The following is a 22,184-nucleotide window of genomic DNA, read 5'->3' on the forward strand; positions in this document are numbered from 1 at the left end:
AAATTGGTAGCACATGTCCATGACACGTTGCTGATACCGCGTCTGCCACCTTGGCCGCACATACTTTAAAAAGCATTAGCAATTGGATGGCCATCTTTGAGTGGTTTCCGCCATACATTGTCAATGGCTCACCATTCAGTGCTGAATGCAAGACAGCGATGGTGTTGGAGTGATAAACTAATAATAAAGGTTGGTTTCACTTGTGATTGGGTAACTTTGTTACCATACTCTCCGGTATGGTGACGCATCGCTTTGTCGCTCTGTCCTCAGCTTGTTCTATGTGTGGGGCTCCACTTTTATACCTTTAACCTCCTTTCTAAGGATTCACTACCCCGTGCAACCAGGCTCCACTCTTGTTGAGTCTCTGGGTTTGCCGTTGCTCAATCTCAACTGATTCTTTCTTTGCTCAGTGGCCGCTCCCGTTTTCCAGGAAGCGCCGCTGCACTAGTCGCTGGTAGAGTCCCTCCGTCTCCATCAGCTGCTGGTGAGTTCCTTCTTGCACTACCCGCCCCTCCTCCATCACGATGATGTGATCCGCATTCTCCACTGTCTTGAGTCTGTGAGCGATGATCAGCATGGTCAACCCCGGGATCCGTGACAGAGCGTCCTGCACCTGGAAGAGAGGGAGAGGCTTACATCTGTATCTGGAATCGAGTGAAAGACTTACACCTGCACCTGAAAGAGAGGGAGAGGCTTACACCTGCACCTGGAAGAGACTGAGAGACTTACACCTCCAGCTTGAAGAGAGTGAGAGACTTACTTCTGCATCAGGAAGAGAGTGAGAGACTTACACCTGCACATGGAAGAGAGTGAGAATCTTACACATGCATCTAGAAGGGAATGAGAGGCTTACACCTGCATGTGGAAGAGAGGGAGAGGCCTACATCTGTATCTGGAAGAGACCAAGAGGCCTAAACCTGCAACTGAAAGAGAGTGAGAGACTTACTTCTGCATCAGGAAGAGAGTGAGAGACTTACACTTGCATATGGAAGAGACTGAGAGACTTACACCTGTATTTGGAAGAAAGGGAGGGGCTTAAACCTGTACCTGGAAGAGAGAGAGTCTTACACCTGCACCTGCAATAGAGTGAATGGCTTACACATGTATCTGGAAGAAAGTGAGAGGCTTACAACTACATCTAGAAGAGATTGAGAGGCTAACATCTGCACCTGGAAGAGAGGTAGAGGCTTACGCCTGCATCTGGAAGAGAAGGAGAGGTTTATACCTGCACCTGGAAGAGTGAGAGGCTTACACCTGCACCTGGAAGAGAGTGAGAGGCTTACCCCTACATCTGGAAGAGATTGAAAGGCTATGAAAAGACAAGAGGTCCCCTTTAAAACTATTGTGAAGTTCACCTAGACAGGGAAATACATACTGTAAATGGGCTAGGGCAACTTCAGTCAAATAAAAAGCTCAACAATTGCTGAACAATAGACAAATGAAAAATAGTGACAAAATATTTAGAAAGATACAAAATATGTATTTATTATACAAGGTAGTACATCTAAAACGGAGAGGTATAATCGATATACATCTCTAGGGGAAAACTGATTTGAGCAATATATTTAACTTCAGTCATTCGTCAAACCTTTCAAGATGATTATTTGCAAAAATTATTCTTTACATTTGTTATCGCCATCATGTGTATCCCCATCAAAGAATATTAAAATGTGTAAATTACAGCTGGCTCGGATAATATTAATATAACTGATGCTAAAATGTTTGTAGTCAGTTTCCAAATGTACCAGATCTGAAGTAGTTTAGTGGCAGCAAGAAAGGTGAATGGCATCTCTCACAGTTCTAATTCTAATCACCAATTAATGATTGCTGCTAATTCTTTCTAACCCAGGGCTTGATGTGATCAGATGAGACATAAGTGACATCATCAACATGTTTTGTTAGGGGATGCTCCCCATGGCCTCTGATGTATTAAAACGCGTCCAATGTAAATCTCATGAGATCCCTTCTGATTTGAGCTAAAGTCTGAGGACTGGATATCTGTGGGAGAAGGTCAAGTGGTATTGAGACCTAAACCTATTTGTAACATACTAAGGCAGGTGCGTCATCCTAATGGCGCTTTTCATTAATTGTTTTGGGAGTAATTGTTCGGATACACGATGCAGAACACTAGGGATCCTTCCAGGATGTGTTCAAGATTTATCTGCTGCAAGAAGGGAGTTTTCTGATGAAAAATAACAAAATGACCAACCCGTTGAGGTCGTATCCCTGGTGCTAGCCAGTCGTTTTCAGATCATTGCATATCATTTAAATGATAGAATTCAGTTGTCAAACTTTGATACCACGGTTATGCCTGATTTTAGCACAGCTTTACGGGACCTTCAGCACCGAGGCTGTTGGTCCCCGCCCCAATATGAAATGCAAGATCTTTAAACCCACCCAAGTTCTGCTGACTTTTGAAGCCATACCATTCCAATGTTCAGATCAGTTCGAGTGGGTGTAAACAAAATGCCTCAGTACTTTTCATGTGTAAATATTTCTAACTTGGTTTTCCTTGCAAAGAAGAAAAGTTATTGTTGCCCCTACCGAGAGTCATTATCTTGGTTCTGAATACTTTATTTGGAATTTTTTGGCAATATGATTAGTTCAAATTGCCTTTTTATCAACAACTTTTAGCCATTTACCTGCACATCTGACAAATGCCAGGGTTATTGTCTCCGTATGGCATCTGCATTTCAATAAAACAATGATATTAAAGTGATCTAACTGAGGTTGGGTCTCAGCTCTGTTCCAAGATAATAGTGTCAAAATGTTTTGTTCAGCTGCTTTTGTTGAATGTGTCCTTCATGGCTGTGACAGCTGAGCACTGCCTATGAGATCCCAGAGAGTCACAGACTGTTCATGTCGGAATACCCCCTATACTCATGGATATGAATTCCGCATCAGATCTCGAAATTGCCCATCTCCCGATCCAATTTAGTCCTACTTCTTCCTTCTTTCTGTACTTTTGGTCAAAATATTCTGTATTTTAGCTTCTGAATTTGAGACTCACATGATCGCTAGAATAGCTCATTTTAGGCTTTCCTGTAACCCTCTTAGAGAATGCCTCTGTAGCTAGTTTCTTCTACTGACTAAGTTTATTGTGGCGTCAGTATGGTTGTCGCCATTTGTGGTTGAGTGCAAAACTAACAGTGAACTCCGTATGTGCATTGACCTTTTTGATTACAGCCAGATGGTTTTCGGAGATGTCCCTCATCTGCCAAAGATGGATGAGACTATTGCCACGCTGTGCTCAGCCAGGTCATTTTTTAAGATGTATCTGCATAAGTGTATTGTCTTGCGGTTTTGGTGGAGATGTTGTGTCCGCTTAAGTAACACATAATGGCATGTTTCAGTTTAGAGCAATATGTTTTGGCTTAGTGTTGAAAGTCTTCATGAGGATTGGGTAAACCTGTTTAAGGTAATGAATGTAGTTCTGGCCTTTTAGGATAATATCCTAAGGTTCAACGAGAATCACAGACCATACTAAATATGAGGATGTAGCAACTGTTGGGTTTAAGTGATTAAAACACAAATGTGCTTTTGGAAACAAGGAAGTAGAATACCTGGCTTATCATTGCTACAGAAGGACAAAAAAGCCTCCATGCTAAAGGCAACTGATGATTATTTTCAAGCCCCAAAAGAGAGGGGTTTATTCACTTGCTAAAGGGAGCATTTACTAGATTAATGTGGAAGGGGAGAGATTTGTCTAAGGGAAGGACTAAACTCATTCTTTCTCATATTTGTCAAATAGACCCTAATATTGGCTCCCATTTTGCATGCCTTTGTCCAAGGAAAGTCTCCATATCTAACCGTGAATGCTAGTGAAGGTGGAGTGTTGTAATATTGTTGACATTGTAATCTAAGACTCTGTAGGTCTTTATGTAGAATGTTATACTTGCCATATTGCATATGACATAGTACTGTTCTGTAAATTGCATCTTGAGAATGTTTAGATTTAAGAAAGCAGTTGGATGGACTACAGCTGAGTTGACAGGCTGAGGTGTAAAGGATCAACTTCAATAAACCTTTGGATTTATATTTAACTGGATTACCGTGATCTTTACAATAGTGAAGAGGTAAAGAACTCATTGATCTCACCTCATCGTTACTAGCTCCACTTTTCATAATTTTGAGAACATTTCTTCAACTTCATCAACATTACAAAGTTGCCTCAAAACTCTTTATCAATCGTATTTACCTATTTTGGTTTGAGTCATTTATTAGAGATATTCTCCTCAGAATAATCTTTTCTTTCATTTAAAAAGAGGAGAGAGAATCCCTTTGTGTCTGTTGGATGTACTTCTGTTGAGCACATTCTGTACAGACTTCTCTCTTTGTGTTCTGAAGTTGGAGAGGAAAGCTTATTTTATTCTATGTTCACCAAGCCTATTTTACTGAGGAGCCGTAAAACCATAGATAAAACTTTCTTATTTGAGAGATTTGGATGTGTTGTGTGACCCACGCTACTTAACGAAGCAAAGAAAAAACTGTGTTTTGACTTGTTTTTGTTAAAAATGAGAACACATCATTTTAATTGAAGTTTTAATGTTCAACTACAGTTTATTTGCTTGGAAACGCTTTCAACTTACTGCCTTCAATATTGTTATCGTTCAAATTACCTAGTGTTCTCTGTGCGCTGCTTCTTCACACACGAGCATTCTTTCTCTTCCTCCAATTTACGTCATTCTCATTCAAGGAACACTAGAGCGCTACCCTTGCTTCCTGTTGAAAGTTAATTATGCTTCCTGTTGGTAGACTGAAACGCTAACTTCTCTTCCTGTTCAACTTTAATTTCGCTTCCTGTTGGTAAACTACAACGCTAAACTGACTTCCTGTTTGCATCATTAAAAAAGAAAAAGACTAGAATGCTAACTTTACTTCTTTTTAGAATACATTGTGAGTGGTTCTAAAATTAGAATTTTCTTTGTTACAGAGGAGTGTTCTATAAATTTCTAGGAGCAACTTTCAAGGTTCTATTATTTCACCTTTGTTCTCACATGAATCAATAAAGAATATTCTGTTCAACTATAATCCAACAAAGGAAGCTTCACCATCATTCTACTTCAAAGTATAATAGACAATACTCTGTGGGAAACATTCCATGTTCTCCTGTTCAGTGATAGGCTCACTATATACTTTGCCTATCTTCACTTTGAGTGTTTTAAATTGTATTTATTATCTCTTTCATTTTGTCCAACATATACTCTTATAATACAGGTGTTTCTATACAGTTCTTACTAATTTCGTCTCAAGCATGCAAAATGTGCCTCATCCTCTATTTTTCTTGTCTACTCCTGGGGAGCCATCAATTCCGTGGAAAAATTGGAAAATTGTGTTTTCACACTATTCAAGAGTATGTGGTGTCTCAGTGCGGAAACAAATGTCTCTTCTTTTACATTGTCTGGGCTCTGAGGGTCAGGAAATATTCCAACATCTTCCTGATTTATCCTCTCAAGATGTTGACAATCTCAATGATTATGAAATTTGTCTAAAAAAAATAAGATCTTCATTTCCTACCAAAAGTTTTAACTGTTTTAGAAAGACATCACTTTGGCAGGCGCATGCATGCAAAGGTCTGGTGAAAATGCGGACGAATACATTACTGAATTGAGAAAACTAGCTTCAACTTGTAATTTTGGGTCTAGTTATGAAGAGAGGTTGAGGGATCAATTTATGTTAGGTTGTTCGTTAGACAAAGTAAAAGAGCAATGTTGGGCTAAAGATAATCCTTCTCTTACATAAGTGATTTATATAGCTAAATCTTGTGAACACCAAAGCACGTGTTGAAGAACTAAACAAGAAAGTTGATGAAACTCAAAAAGAAAGTGAAATTCATGTTGTAAACAAGAGTAAGAATAAGTTTAGCAATGTTTTACCTTCTCAACACAACAAAGGAGAAATTAATTACTCACTTCAAAACAAAAAGTTGAATAAGTATAAAGAAGAACCCATTGGTAGTGATAATTTTAAAAATGATTCTGCTCAAAGAAAATGTCAAGGTACTTGTTATAGATGTGGTGAGAATGGTCATACAACACATTTTAAAGATTGTATAGGCTGGAGAGCCATTTGAATTTTTTTTTTTAAAAAGGGGTCACATTTCGCAATGTTGTCGCACTGGTTCCTTTAAGAAGTAAGTTCAAGAAATCTCTTATGATGATGAGTGTGAAGTTGAGGAAATTAATATGTCAATTAGTGATGGAAACAAAGATGGTCCTTTTGATATTGTTCTAATTGAAAATGTACCTGTAAAAATGTTGTTCGATACTGGTGCAAAAGTAACTCTGATTCCAAAAACGGTTTATGATGAGTTCTTATGCAACAAAGTGGATTTACACAAACTAGATATCAAAGCTAGAGGCTATGGAGGTGAACCTATTAAGCTGTCTGGATTCTTTAACGGTAATATCTCTTTCAAATCCAATTCAACCACAGGGAAGATTTACGTTTCAGAAAGAGGCGATTCCCAGGAAAGTTGGGCTCTTCAGAAAGATCTAAAGTGATTCTGGATCCTAATGAAACTCCATCCATAAAACTGAAACAAAATGTAGCAACCTGTGATCAGTTGAGTCATGTTACAACCGCTTTAGGGGATCAAAGTAAATTACTACGAGCATCTGTGTCCTCATTTGAGAGTGAACTTCCAAAGGTATTCAAAGAACAATTAGGTGGTTTGAAAGTGTATTCACATAAGATTTTATTGAAAGAAAATCCAAAACCGATCGTTAGTGAAGTTAGAGGTGTTCCCATCAAGGTCAAGGAAAAAATGAAAGTTGAACTTGATAAACTTTTGAAAAATGGTATCATTGCTGGAGTGGAAGCCACAGAATGGTTGGCTCCTGTTGTAATGGCACTCAAAGCCAATGGTGAGTCCAGACTCTGCATTGATTTAAGAGAACTCAATAAGTTTGTAGTCGTAGACCATTATCCATTACCTAATATTGCAGAAATGGTATCACTGTTGGGAGGGGCAAAATTCTTCTCTTCAATAGACTTAGCCTCGGCATACCATCAAATAAAGTTTCATGATACCTCTCAATGCCTTACAGCTTTTATAACACCTTTTGGCACCTACACATTCTTGAGAATGCCTTTTGGATTAATATCAGCTGCAGCAGTCTTTTGGAACATGTCTTTAAGGATTGTGAAGAGATAAATAAAAAGGTTTAGACAACGTTATCTTCAAGAATATGTAATTGGGTGATTGTTCTCCGAGAATTTAATTTTCATGTTGAATATGTCCCAGGTGCTAAAAATAATATAGAAGACTGTTGTTCTTGTTTAGTTTCAAGTAATGACACCGAGGATGACATTTTCGAGGACTCTTTTAGCGATTTTGATGATTATGCTGTTTGCATTATCACAGAAAGCATAATAAAAGAAGATGTTTGGATTAGTGAATTGTTAAAAGATAAAACTCTACAGTCTGTCTTGTATTGCATCAAAAAAAGTTGGAAAAGGTGTGATGTAACAAGTGATACTTTATCTGGTTTCTCTCAAGTAAAAGATGAGTTATCTTCCCACAATGACATTTTGTTTTGTGGAAACAGGTTAATACCTCCATCCAACTTGAGAAATCAGTTAATCAAATTTGCCCATGAAAGTCATCCTGGTACTTCTAAAACCAAAGAAATTTTGAGACAAACTTACTGGTGGCCAGGGATAGACATCTCCATGGAAAGGTCAGTGAGAGAATGTATTGAATGCAATAAATAGGACAAAATATTCAAGCCAAGAGTTCAACCCTTGACCTTAAGAGAACTTCCAAAACTAGGTTGGGAAGAAGTTGCTATAGACATTTTAGGTCCAATAAAGCACACAAGCACAGATGAATACATCTTAGTTCTTATTGATATCTACTCAAGATGTCCAGAGGTCAAGAATATTAACTCCGTAGAGACAAGAGATGTGGTAAAATTTCTTGAGGAAATATTTGAAAGTGAAGGTTTCCTAACATAATGTTGTCAGACAATGGTGTTCAATTTACATCAAAAGAATTGGAGAAGTATTTGTCGGATAGAGGGATTAAGCACAACAAATCTTCCTTATATCATCCTGAAATGAATGGTGTTGTTGAAAGGTTCAACAGAGTACTTAAAGAAACCATTCAACGTGCTGTTTCACATAACAAGTGTTGGCAAATTGAAGTGTTGAACAAGGTTAAAACCTACAGATTTTCTCCTCATTCTGCGACTGGAAGAACTCCTTTTGAGCTACCTTGCAAAAGGAAACCCAATACCGTGTTAAGTCCCTCGTGGATTTTAAACAAATTACCTGAATTGAAGAATGTTGAAAATGGTCAGGAGAAATTGGAAAAAGAGATGAAAAAGATGTCTGAAAACAAAAAATATTTTGATGTAAGGAAAGCAGTAAAAAGAACAATCATAAAGGTAGGTGACTTAGTTAGAATAAAAAACCCTCGCAAAGGATCTACCATGCTGTTATCACAAAAACAGGAGCCAAGAAGAAGCTGTAGCACCTTAAGTTCTCTTGTTTGAAGGCTCCAGAAAAAATCAAGTTCTAATGATAAAATATGTGAACTCGCATGTGGACTGTGGACATATGTCAGCCATATCTGAAGGAACAAAAATGACATTGCAAACAGCCCATATACATTTTTAGTGGAACACTTGTGCATACAAGCAAACCCACTGTGAGCTTTGGCACACAACTGTGGAAATACTGCTTGTTCACAACAAGAAATCCGAGTGTATATCTATGTGGAAGATGGTCTGGAGAGAGAAGTGTTTAACCGGGATAAGGATTTAGAATGTTTGGTGTAGCAAGTGCACCTGGAACAGAGTAAATCTGTTACGGAACAGGAATGGAGGAAAGGTTTGCAATAGGACACCGTGAGACAACTGATTTTATTAGAAAAACATGACCGGTGGCGAGATGTCTTGTATGGTACTACAACTCTGACAGCAGAGAGGTAATTTAAAGATAGTAATTTACTTAGAGAAGAAACGTTTGTTCTGCCAACAACCTTTAGAAGCAAGATGGGTGATTCAGTGTATATGGACCTTTTAGATATGGCCCTGAACATGAAGTCACTTAGGGAAATAGATCGGAGGCCAGGTATGAGCAATGGTTTTGAGATAAAGGTTAGTATTTGTGGAGTGAGTAGGTCAGAGGCTAAACATCAAAAGTGTCTTTAAGCACCTATGCAGACAATGAATCCCACTCCTCCCCCAGTCAAGGGACAGGCATGGATATCCTAGGGTCATCTTATGTTTTGACTCCAATTTTGTTTTATATTTGTGAGTAATCCATGTCCTTAGCTCCTGACATAGTAAAGGGGAGTGCTGCAACATGCTTCTTCCTCTGTGGTCCGAGGGATGTACTAAGACCTTGCTCCATGAAGGGGCAGGTTGCTCAAATTTGCCAACTTCTCACCTCAATAAAAGTGGGTGGGAATCAGATTGTGGGTCCTTGCATCAGGAGTGCTGCATTGGAGTCCTACCTGAGACCACAGACCTCCATCTCATTATGGCTGTTCTTTAGAAGGCACTGGTGGTAGCATGCAGTGGTCACCTGGATCACTGCCCTCTTCCCAGGATGCCCACAACCCTAATGTGCAGAGCAGAGGCTGTCCATCACAGACCACTTCAAGAATACAAACCAGTAACACCTGCCTCAACAAGTCGGTCACTTGTAATAGGGTCGCAAAGTCTTTATACGTTCAAGTATGACTCACATGGAAGAGATGATGCTTTTTACACACTCACCGTATCATTACAATCTGCTAAGAATCACACATTGTACACTGTGACTTGCCATTCTGCAGTTGCACATCCTTTACTTTTGTGACTTGGGTGTTGTGATGTAATTTGTACCATCCTCATTATAAGGGCTAATAATGGCTACAGAGTAGTGGCAGGTAATGTCTCTGTAGTGAGTGGTTTGGAGGCACTGATGTGAATTAGGACAATACCCCACATTTGACAGCAGGAATTGTTCAGGTTGAGAGGTTGTGAGGTCATCAAACCTAAACCCTGGGTGGTTCCCTAATACAAAAGCTGTGGAGTTGTTTACTCAGAAACAGAAGAGGTGGAAAGAGTATTAAGCCTAGGCTAGTGAAAACTATAACTATGTGTGGTGGACTGAGCTGAGTTAAGGGGATGACGTGGAGGATGACGTGAGCCATTCCAAGGGGATACAGGGAGATCTACGGTCTTAAAACAGTGCAGTGTTTACCTTGTGCTCGGTGTCCACATCCAGGCAGCTGGAGGCCTCGTCCAGGATCAGCACCTGTGGGCGCCGGACCAGTGCTCGGGCGACTGCGATGCGCTGCTTCTGTCCCCTGGCCAGGAGACTTCCTTGCTCCCCAACATCTGCGCAGCACGGATAACAATAAGGTGAGAAACCAAATGAAGAAACATGTATGGGCGTGTACTCGCAATACTCATGTGGAATACAGCACTGATCTAGCAAAAAGATGCATCCGGGCACTGTACGTACTGTTGAGTTTGTTGTTAAGATTGTACATTGAATGCGTTAGGACCTATGATTTATACACTGGCTGTGTCTTGGCCACTTATGCAATAGGCCTAGAGTGGGTTGGTACTAATGTGGTAAATAAATAAATAATACCTCTCTTTTTGACTAGATATAACAAATAACAGATAGCTCAATAAATAAGAGTCAAGATTCGAGGTAGTAGGAGTTTGCAGGTTTAATACAGCATAAAGGACAGGAACAGGACAACCTGCACGGGAATAGGATGGCAGCGCTGCACAACTTTAATAACAATGCACAAGTATATATACTAAAACAATTGCATTACAGTACATACAATAGGCGGAGCAGTGGGTGGGGTGCGTAGCAGTCGCGAAAGATAAGGGTGAAAGTAGGTGTAACAGGAGGTGTGGACAGGGCGTATACATAGACATGTGATGTAAACGTAACAGAATATGTCATAAATGGGGCGGAAACATGGAGGGGGCTACCTAAGGAGCCGGGACCTCTAACCTAGTGGTGCGCGCAAACTGGCAATGACGTGTTACTAAGGAGAAGCTGGGGGCTATGACTTCTGCGCTAGAAACAGAGACTGAAGTCTGGAGAGTCAGAGCGACATGTACCTAAACACTATCTAGTATCTGATGTTTAGAGAACATGTTGATAGAATCCAAAAGTTATCGGGGTAAAGGCTAACAGATTCTAAGACTGGTGCATGAATTATTCTACATGTAGTGTGTGTTGAGGAATATTAAATGACCATTAATACAGTATTTCTCTTACATGGAGACGTAAAGGCTAGACTGTGACGGAAACTATTGATGCGATTCAGTAACTTAGGAATGCAGAGAAGGAGGGCTGGACTGATAACTAGAATCATAACATACTCTTGGCAGACTGAGAGGCAGAGCCAGGCCGAGCCGGCACTGTGAGGCAGGAAGTAAGTGAAGGGTCAGGAATACAGGTCCGGGCCCTTTTGAGGCCTAGAAACGGGGACTTTTCAATGAAATAACGTGCACACTGAGAAACGTGGCAACGTAACTTTACATAGGCCTAATACTCGTTGTATTCACGAGAACTGGAAACTGGCATACTAGAGATGGACACAACTGTAATTGCGTCTTTAATCGATCAAAAGGAATACATATGCATATTAATCATGCACACATAACATAAGATGGGGAACACGTAGGGACACAGAACATGGCAAAATTTACTTTTCCACATTCCCTCCTTGTCACTACGTTTCCATCAGGAAACATCAATACTCATGATACCATCTATCATTTCATACAGTATCATTTGCTCGTCTCGAATTGTCTTGGAACGGGATTTAGGACGGGACTTGGGACTAGGAATACAAGAGGTAGCACAAATGCCGCAAATCGCAGGGCCACATTGTATACAGAGGCAGCAACTGAATATGATCGCTACTGCAATACCTAGAAAGGACAATACTTTCCATCCCCAGGCAGAAATTATACTCCAGAACCAACCGGACCATGTCCAGGTGCCTGGATTTTGGTGTAACAGATGGGCAATTTCATGAAGTCTGGTTATAGCTGAATAAACAGACGGCGCGTTATTAGGAATGAAAATGCAGCAACTAGATCCGATGACTCTACATGCTCCTCCTCTATCGGCCAGTATGACGTCAAGAACGAGACGATTTTGGAGCACGACAACTCTCATAGCAGATTGCTCTTCGGTTAGGTTACCTAGAGCAGAAGTAGTTTCAGTCACTACTACTTCAAGGGTTCTGGTTAATCTACGTATCAGTTTACTATTCACGACAGTACCTAAGTAGGGAAAGAAACCTTTATTGAGATCTATATATTGTTCTAGAGCAGTTTCAGTATAATCAACAATCGGGAGGTCTCTCTTGTGTCTAGTATGTACTAGGTGGGAGTTCCTATGATAGTCAGGTGGGGCTAGGAAAACTGGTGGCAGTAGGAAGGCAATGTAACAAGTTCCCTCCCAATCGAGGGGCAAACGAACATATGCGGTCTGACCACAAATAAAATAAGAATGACGTGAAGCTTTGAAAATAGATTTCCCACTGTCACTATACTGGACAATAGTAGTACAATCACTATGTCCTACATGTACGGAACCATTATTTCTGACACATAATTCGCCTTTGACTGGTAGTACTGACATAGCAGGTAAGTCTGGAGTAGAATCAGACTGAACATTCAGGACCATGAAATTCGAAGAATAATTACCCAAATTATAAACTTCATTTTCTAGATCTAACCCTGTTCTGTGGGGAAGACCTTGCTTGTCTGGAAAACATGTACTATTCAGAAAAGACATATCAGTTGAGGATGACGTTAACGTGGACCATGCTCCACATGAACCGTTATGTGAAAATGGATAAGGAAACAGTGGCAGAACTCCCTTCGGTGTCTGGAAAGGGGGGAGTCGACCACACACCCAACAATTAGTGGCATTGCTGGTCTGGTGTGAATAATGTAACATGCTAATAAAGGAATTGTTTCGCATAGCAAGACGATAAGATAGTTCATGAGGAGGCAGATCACTAAACGTGTGCTCTACTGTAGCATTAGAAGACTTATTTACATGAGAAATTGAAAAACATAAATGAAATGCATAACTCGTGCAGGTAACCATGAGGCTGAAAAACAATAGAAAACTTAGAAAAACGATACATCGGATTGAGTTTTGACTAACTCTCTCACTATGGGGGTCTATTTTATACATGTCAGATACCTATTTAACCGTTTCACCTAGGGGAGGACTTAGACAATTAAACTGGCTGACTTAATTTACTAGACCATAATTTCTTCTTATACTCCTGCTGCGGAGTTTCCTCTACCAGGGGAGGCTTTGAATCAATGTCATTTGCGGGACAGTCCTTAAGAATAGTATCTTGGCAATCCTTGGAAAAGTTCTTGGAAACAGTTCGTGGTCGGAGTCCGTGAAATGTCTTTACATGCGACAGGTGGACCCACCCCTTCCTGCCTTCCAACTTGACGGCAGTACGGGTGGTCAGGAGAACTAACTTTGGCTCCTTCCAGCGAGGCTCCAGCGGACTTGAACGATCAAAATTCCTGACGAGAACGAAAGAGCCTGGAAGGATCTCGTGTGGCTTGACTTCAGTATTGTCGGGAAATGCAGCGGCAACCTGTGAACGACAAGAGTGTAGGGCAGACATCAAGGAAGCTAGGTAATCTGTCAGCATATTACTGGAAACATCTGTAATACTTCGGGGTCTAGGTGTACCCCACATATTTGGGGGGCGGCCGAATACGACCTCATACGGGGACAGACCTGATCTGGAATGTGCGACCATGCGCATATAAAACAGAGCGACTGGCAGAGCAACTAACCAGTCTACACCTTTTTCTTGACACACTTTGGCAATGCGTATTTTCAAGGTTTGATTATGTCTCTCTACGAGACCGGCTGCTTCAGGATGGCGTACACAATGGAACTTCCACTGGTATCCTAACAAAAGGGAAACGTGTTTCATCAGTTCAGATGAGAATGGCTGGCCGTTATCAGAATATACGACCCTAGGGAGTCCATAACGGGGGAAGAATTCACGAACCAACTGCTTGGCAGTGGTCGCGGCTGTGTAATCTGGGACTGGATATGCTTCTGTCCACCTGGACAAAGCGCATACAACTACAAGGACATACTTGAAACCTCGACATCGCTCCATCTGAATATAATCCATCTGGAGGACCTCAAAAGGGTGGTCAGGGGGCTGGAAACCACCTTGTTCCACCGGGACACTTTTACCTGGATTAAACTGGCAACATATCATACAGGTACGGACTTTCTGCTTGGCTGCAGCTCGTAAGTGCTTGTTAAACCAAATGTTCTGGATACTGTCTAACATGGCTTTTTCTCCTAGGTGTGCTGGACTATGTGCGGTATTGACAATGACTTGAACCATAGAGTCGGGGAGAAACCATGTGGCTCTACCCTTCGTCACCCATCCCTGATCTGTCTGGACCCCTCCTTGTTCGGACCATTTCTTAATTTCTTCGGGGGTAGCATGTAACTGGATATCTATGACATCTTGAGTAGGGTCCTTAACTGTCATACAAGTAGTCTGTTCTAGAGTGGATGTCGGTGTCTTGTTAACTGGTATGTCTGGTGTCTGTGCTGTAAGCTTGGCTGTTCGATCTGCTAGATCATTACCCTGGGAAATAGTGTCAGTAACTTTCGTGTGTGCTTTGCACTTCATGATAGCAATAGATGTCGGTAAATGTATGGCATCTAACAGAGCTTGAATAAGGAGACCATGCTGGATCTTGGTTCCATGAGAGGTCATGAAACCTCTCTCCTGCCAGAGCACTCCGAAGTCGTGTACAACTCCGAATGCGTAGCGTGAATCTGTGTAAACATTAACTTTCAGGTTCTTGGCGTGTATGCAGGCTTGGGTCAGAGCAACTAGCTCTGCTGCTTGAGCAGACAGGGTGTCAATACGGTGTGTTTCAATAACTTCAGTGTCAGTAGTCACTGCATACGCGGCTACTAGTTCTCCTGTACTTGTTCTCATACATGAACCATCCACATAAAGTGTCAGGTCAGGATCTGGTAATGGAATATCTGTCAGATCTTGTTTTGGCTTGGTCATAGTGTTAACTACTTCCACACAGTCATGTGTGGCAGGATTTAAATTAACTGACGGTAACAGTGTAGCAGGATTTAGAACGTTGCAGCGTCTGATTTCTATGTGTGGCTGGAACAGTGTCAGTTCATAACCTGTTAAACGTGCAATTGTCAAGTGCTGAGTCTGTGTTCGGTTTAAAAGAACTTCCACGGAGTGTGGAACTTGTACTGTCAAGGAATGTCCTAATACTATGGAATCACTTTGTCTGATAGCTAGTGCTGTGGCTGCAACTGACTTGAGGCACGCAGGCAGAGCCTGGGCTACAGGATCTTGGGGCATATTACCAGCGTTAAGCGATATTTATCGCTAACGATGCTTAGCAACGAATTTTTTAACGCTAAGCATCGTCAGAAATTATCGCAGATAAACCTTGCTATTATCAAGGTTTATCGCAAATGCGATAAAAAACGGCCGCAATGCATGAATATCGCTGGAAAGTTACCGATATTCATGCATTACCGAGCTAATGCTCTTAGCCATGTTATCCACCTCCCATTGGATAACATGGCTAAGAACTGCTCAGGGCAGGTGTTAGTTTTTGGAGATATTCGCGCTTAGCGCGAATATCTCCAAAAGTTGGTAATAGGAGATAGCGATGTTAGCGACTGTTTCCAGTCGCTAACATCTTGGCACGCCCACTTTGCATGTCATTAGTGATAAATATCACTGACATGCAAAGTGGGGCCCAAGATGGTCGCTATCTCCTACTAGCTGTCGCTAACTGGTGTTAGCGACAGCTAGGTAATAGGGAGATAATTTTATCTCCGCTTTCTTGGCTTTTAAAGCCAAAAAAGCGGAGATAAACCCCCTTGATAATATGCCCCCTAGTGTGCTAGAAAAATAAGCACAGGGCTTGTACTGTCCTGCTTGATCTTGTGTGAGAACAGATAATGCTGTACCATCGCGTTCTGTGACGAAAAGTGTAAAAGGCTTACTGTAGTTCGGTGTAGCTAGAACAGGAGCTTGGCATAAAGCTTTCTTTAACTCATTGAAACTAAGTGTATGTTCAGATGTCCAAGGGAGGACAGTCGATACGGCTGCCTCCTGAGTCATTAACTGTATCAGTGGCTTGGCTAGAAATGCATACTGAGGAATCCATTGTCTGCAATAAGAAGTAAGGCCGATAAAAGCACGTACCTCCTTCTGTGTCTTGGGCTGAGGAAGACTCGCTATTAACTGGATACGGTCGGGTGTCAACTGCCTACCCCACTTGGACAGTAAGTGGCCTAAGTAGATCACTTGCTGGACACAGAATTGAAGCTTCGAAGGGGACACCTTGTGCCCCATCTCGGCTAGGAAATACAAGACTGTAAGTGATGCTCGCTCGCAAGCACGTTCAGAACGGGCTGTGATTAGTAGATCATCGACATACTGGAGCAGGGCAGTGTCAGTTGGCATGTGAATGTTGTCTAATTGCCTCTTAAGTGCTTGACTGTAAATACTAGGACTTTCTGTGAAACCTTGAGGAGCTCGTGTGAATTTATAGCTCCTTCCATTTAAACAAAAACCGAAAAGGTACTGGCTATCTGGATGAATTGGAACACTGAAAAATGCGTTCTTGAGGTCGATTACGGTAAAGAATATTGCCTCAGAATCAATGGCTGTCAATAGGGATGAAATATCTGGAACTACTGGATACTGAGGAATAATACATTTATTTAGTTCTCGAAGGTCAATCACTAATCGATATACTGGGGGTGCATTTGGATCAGTACGCTTCATGACTGGAATGATCGGAGAATTACATACATTGGAGTCAGTTTCTACAACTACCCCTTGAGCCATGAGCTCGTCAATAATTTTGGATAAGGCTGCTACAGCCTCAGGTGGCAATCTGTACTGTCTGATTCGTGGCAGGACTATACCTTGCTTGAGAGTCACACGATGGGGTGTGATTTGCATGAAGCCAACATCAGTTGGACCTTGCGCCCATAGATGCTGCGGAACATTAGACAATCTCGGATCAAAATCTCGTAATACATAGTGACCCTTGAAGTCACGTAAAAACAAACGTATTCCCTCTGGGGAACAACAAATAACTGCACCTAATTCTTTCAGTGTCTTAATACCTAACAAATTTTCTGGACATGACTTCGTAAGTAATAGATCAGTAGTTCGGGACAATGGACCTACTTCTAGAGTAACTGGTTTAGAAATCTCGTTTACAATAGGCTTTCCTGAAAATCCAAGGGAAACATTTCTTGAGCCTGAGAGCGGAGCCCCTGGAACTTCGGCGTGACTTATAGTAGTCCTACTTGCCCCTGTATCAATCAGAAACTTTCTGTCTTTCCCCAATACTTGACTATGAACATAGGGACCTTCTTGATCTACAGGAATCTCGATGAGAGGCAAGCCTACCTCCCTCTCTAGGCTGTTTCATGAATACTGTTGATACTCTGGATACTCGGACTGGGCATACTGGTACATCTGCTGTGTAACATGCTGTGTTGCAGCAATAGGCTGCGGCGCTGGAACTGTCTGTTGTGCATTCTGTGGCTGAGAAGTCTGTGAAACTTGTTCTTGTCTAGGCGGGCGTGGTCTTTCTTTAGTTTTACCAGTAGCTATATTGTGTTACAGAACTGCACACTCGTTTATGAAATGACCTGGCTGTTTACAATAATTGCATGTCCCTTTAACGGGAGCTGCAGGATGACTGGCTTGATTCGGACCCCTCTTCTGACTGTCTTGAGGAACAGATTGTGCAACTAGTACTTTCATTTTCGTGTCTTTCATACGTCTTCTCTCGTGTTCTTGCTCTTCTCTGATTCTATTCTGGTGATACTGGAGCATCTGTAACATCTGGGACGGGGTACTAGCTTGCCATGTACTTTCGACTTTCAAAACTCGATTCTTAACTTGTGGACTTGAATTCTCGACTAATTTAGTAACAAAAAGATGAGGGTATGACTCACTACTCGTCTTCAAACCACTGTTTATGATAAAGCATTTCTCAAATCTGGAATAAAAATCACTAGTGTCTTCGTCTTGTTTCTGTTTACAGGCTGAGATTGCATCCCAGTCTTCCTTTTTAGTGGCCAATAATCTAGGTAAAACTTGTATTAACAGTTCTGGTAATTCTTTACATTTGTCTCCAAGACCGGTACCTGGTACTCGTATCTTATCTTCAGCTTCTAGAGCTGTCCAATCGATCTTTTTCTCTCCCACCTCCCAATCTTTTTCCTTGAGTTTCTCATATACCCCTGCGGGCAACAGGACTTTTAACATTTTAATAATATCTGGATACGTGTATTCTCCCATACGGAGCATGTCTTTTAATTCTCGGTGGAACCCTGCTGGATCTTTGTCATGACAGGGAATTAATTTCTTAATTTCTAAGAGTTCCATCTTGGTAACTGGGGTGTAAACAAATACTCGTTGCATCTCACCAGCCGCTGTCCTAACTGGGTGTACTTCTCGTAGCGGATGCTGTCTATCTATATAAAGCGGTTTACTTTCTGGAGGTGAGACATGAACAAAATGCGGGTTCAAAAACGTACTATATTTGTGGCGCTGTTCTAGAATGACACTAATTAAATCGGTACCTAAACCTTTCCATCTATACTGGAGTAATTCGTTCAGGACATCATGTAACGGACCTGGATCAGAATGTTGACCCTCATACAGTGTAATGAGGTGCTGGATCATATACATACCCACGAGTCGCTGCTCGGCTGGGGGTAGTTTCAGAAACATTTGTGCCACTATTTCGTCTGGAAAAGTGGTAGAATCAGTAATCCATCGGACTGCTGATCGGGCTAGTTCTTGTTCATGCATGGTACTTAACTCACTATAACCGATTCGTGATTTCAGAATGTGATCGGTAGCTTGAAACACTTGTTCTAGAGAGCCTTGTTCTGGTGCTGGATGATGAAAGACTTTCTTGTGTTCTAGACGCAAATATCGGTCTGGAAATCTAGATTTACCTACATACGCTATTCTGGCGGTATTCTCGTCCTCTACCTCTTCAGTAAAAGAGTCATTTTCTTTCTCGCTTCCTAGAGCTTCATTGCGTTGTTCGTGTAACCTTATTATTTCTTTACGAATTTTCTTGTACATATGCTCTATACTACTGAGTGTCTTGTGCTTACCCTCGGCTATATTATCACTCCACTTTGTCAGGGTTCTCATTTCTGTCGGATCTTTAGTCGGGGAATCTTGTTCCCGTATTAAACAATTGATCAGGAACTTTAATAACATAAACTGGGTTTCAGATTTCCTGTGAGACATGACGTTAGCAATACTTTCTGGATCTTGTCCTGTACGAATGAAACGATACATTCTGTCTAGATCTTCTTTCATGTCCGGTAGGGTGACCAAATACTCGGACACCTGTCTTATACGTATGGAATATATAACCATGCTATCCTCGCCTGGGACTGGATCATAACAGCATTCAGTAAGAGCTCGCCTGATTTCTGCAACGGACTTAAATTTGGGCGTACGCTGTAACGCACGTTCATGTAACTCTACTGCTCCTAAACGCCTACTTGGCGGTGGGGTACCAGGAGGACCTCCTCCTGCGGCCCCTATACTGGAATCGTCGACTGATACTCTTCGTGCTGGCAGAGTGACTGATGTGGCGGGAAGTTGTACTACGGGCTGGACCGGGGGTACCGTAGCGGGTACTGCAAAAGGTGCCCCGGTGACTGGAGGAGCAGGAATTATATGATTTACAGGGACTGGCGGAACGGGATTTGCATATTCTGGGACTGTGTCGTCCAAATAGGACGAGATAAAAATATCAGCTGCGGTCGGTTTGTGACGTAGCTTGGTCGGAACCAAGGGTGGCGGAAAATGACTGGATGCCTCCGGGGTTGCTTTTGGCAAGCCCTCGGCAAGAAGAGGATACATACCCTTAATGAGGGCATTTCTCTGTCTATCTGACTGTTCGGTTTTAACTCGTTCACCTATCTCGATTAATTCCCTTTCTTGGGCTCTTTCTAAGGATTCTCTACTTAATTCTGACTTTCTGATTTCTTTTTCGGTTCTTTTATGAGATTCTTTGCGCCATAACTCGATGGCATCTTTCTGTGACTGTCTGGCTTTCTTTTTCCATAATGCTTCTTCTACTCGCATGATGCACTCGGCATCCCACGTACCTGATACGGGCCATCTATACTTTTCTTCTAACTCTTTGGTGTACTCCACCCATAAATCTAGATATAATATGGCACTTATGCCATGTTTCTGATACATAAAATGACCTGGACTGTCCCTAGGCGGGACAGGAACTGCTTCTTCTAACAGACCTTTTCTAGTTTTTAACTGACGTAGTTTGGAAAACAAAGGCATGACTGAACTGTAATCTAGACACAATACAATACACAATAGAACACGATAATTACACCACTTTCATACCACGACATTGAAATACATGAATGACATTTAAAAATAACAGTTCTGACAAAATACTACCTGGAATACTGAAAACAGAATACAGAATTTCTCGAGAACAGAACGGACTAGAACAGAAACTAGATGCACTGCTAAAACAGTACGAAACTTACCGGTCTCATAAAGAGACACGTCAGGACCCGCATCCACCGGAGTGGACACTTCGTGTTGGATCTGTGTACCACCAAACCCACGGACCAGAGTCAATTAGATTGACCCTGTCTAGATACTACCCCAGCAACGGTACTCACCGGGCAGCAAGAACGGAAAGCCTCGGACTGGACTGGACTGCTTCGACGCCGGACGGACACGAACTTCGGACTTCTGTTACGGGTGGGCCTCCGGATACCTCGGACCTTGGACTCTCGGCTTGGGCTCTGGTCGGGACTCGCCGCGTTCCTCCACCGCCTCGTCTGGATGCTGGACCGCAACCTCCGTCTCCTCCGTGGGCCTGAGGGATACTTGAAGCAGAAATATCTGCACGTGCACGGTATGGTTCCGTCACGGCTGCAGAGGATCAGGGGGCTTGCGTGGCTTCACCGGCGCGTGGGGAAAGGGCAAGTCCCTATTCGGGCGCCATTATGTGGTAAATAAATAAATAATACCTCTCTTTTTGACTAGATATAACAAATAACAGATAGCTCAATAAATAAGAGTCAAGATTCGAGGTAGTAGGAGTTTGCAGGTTTAATACAGCATAAAGGACAGGAACAGGACAACCTGCACGGGAATAGGATGGCAGCGCTGCACAACTTTAATAACAATGCACAAGTATATATACTAAAACAATTGCATTACAGTACATACAATAGGCGGAGCAGTGGGTGGGGTGCGTAGCAGTCGCGAAAGATAAGGGTGAAAGTAGGTGTAACAGGAGGTGTGGACAGGGCGTATACATAGACATGTGATGTAAACGTAACAGAATATGTCATAAATGGGGCGGAAACATGGAGGGGGCTACCTAAGGAGCCGGGACCTCTAACCTAGTGGTGCGCGCAAACTGGCAATGACGTGTTACTAAGGAGAAGCTGGGGGCTATGACTTCTGCGCTAGAAACAGAGACTGAAGTCTGGAGAGTCAGAGCGACATGTACCTAAACACTATCTAGTATCTGATGTTTAGAGAACATGTTGATAGAATCCAAAAGTTATCGGGGTAAAGGCTAACAGACTCTAAGACTGGTGCATGCATTATTCTACATGTAGTGCGTGATGAAGAATATTAAATGACCATTAATACAGTATTTCTCTTACATGGAGACGTAAAGGCTAGACTGTGACGGAAACTATTGATGCGATTCAGTAACTTAGGAATGCAGAGAAGGAGGGCTGGACTGATAACTAGAATCATAACATACTCTTGGCAGACTGAGAGGCAGAGCCAGGCCGAGCCGGGCACTGTGAGGCAGGAAGTAAGTGAAGGGTCAGGAATACAGGTGGGGGCTGTATCGCTCCTCAGCGAGGGTTCAGGAGACAGGAGCTGAATCTGAGTCCGGGCCCTTTTGAGGCCTAGAAACGGGGACTTTTCAATGAAATAACGTGCACACTGAGAAACGTGGCAACGTAACTTTACATAGGCCTAATACTCGTTGTATTCACGAGAACTGGAAACTGGCATACTAGAGATGGACACAACTGTAATTGCGTCTTTAATCGATCAAAAGGAATACATATGCATATTAATC

General features: G+C 42.0%; 1 protein-coding gene across 1 annotated transcript in view; it reads right to left on the reverse strand.

Annotated features, from left to right (window-relative positions):
- Positions 1–206: 206 nt before the first annotated feature.
- The window catches only part of LOC144752890 (antigen peptide transporter 2-like), a 141,776-nt gene continuing 119,798 nt past the window's right edge, over positions 207–22,184 (reverse strand). Inside the window, exons 10-11 of the mRNA XM_078640716.1 lie at positions 10,198–10,334; positions 207–613 (exon numbers count right to left, since the gene is read on the reverse strand). Coding sequence (XP_078496842.1) covers positions 407–613; positions 10,198–10,334 — 344 coding nt within the window. The 3' untranslated portion in view covers positions 207–406. The remainder of the gene's footprint in view (positions 614–10,197; positions 10,335–22,184) is intronic.

The sequence above is a fragment of the Lissotriton helveticus genome, chromosome 5_1 (assembly GCF_964261635.1).
Source record: "Lissotriton helveticus chromosome 5_1, aLisHel1.1, whole genome shotgun sequence".
Lineage (NCBI taxonomy): Eukaryota > Metazoa > Chordata > Amphibia > Caudata > Salamandridae > Lissotriton > Lissotriton helveticus.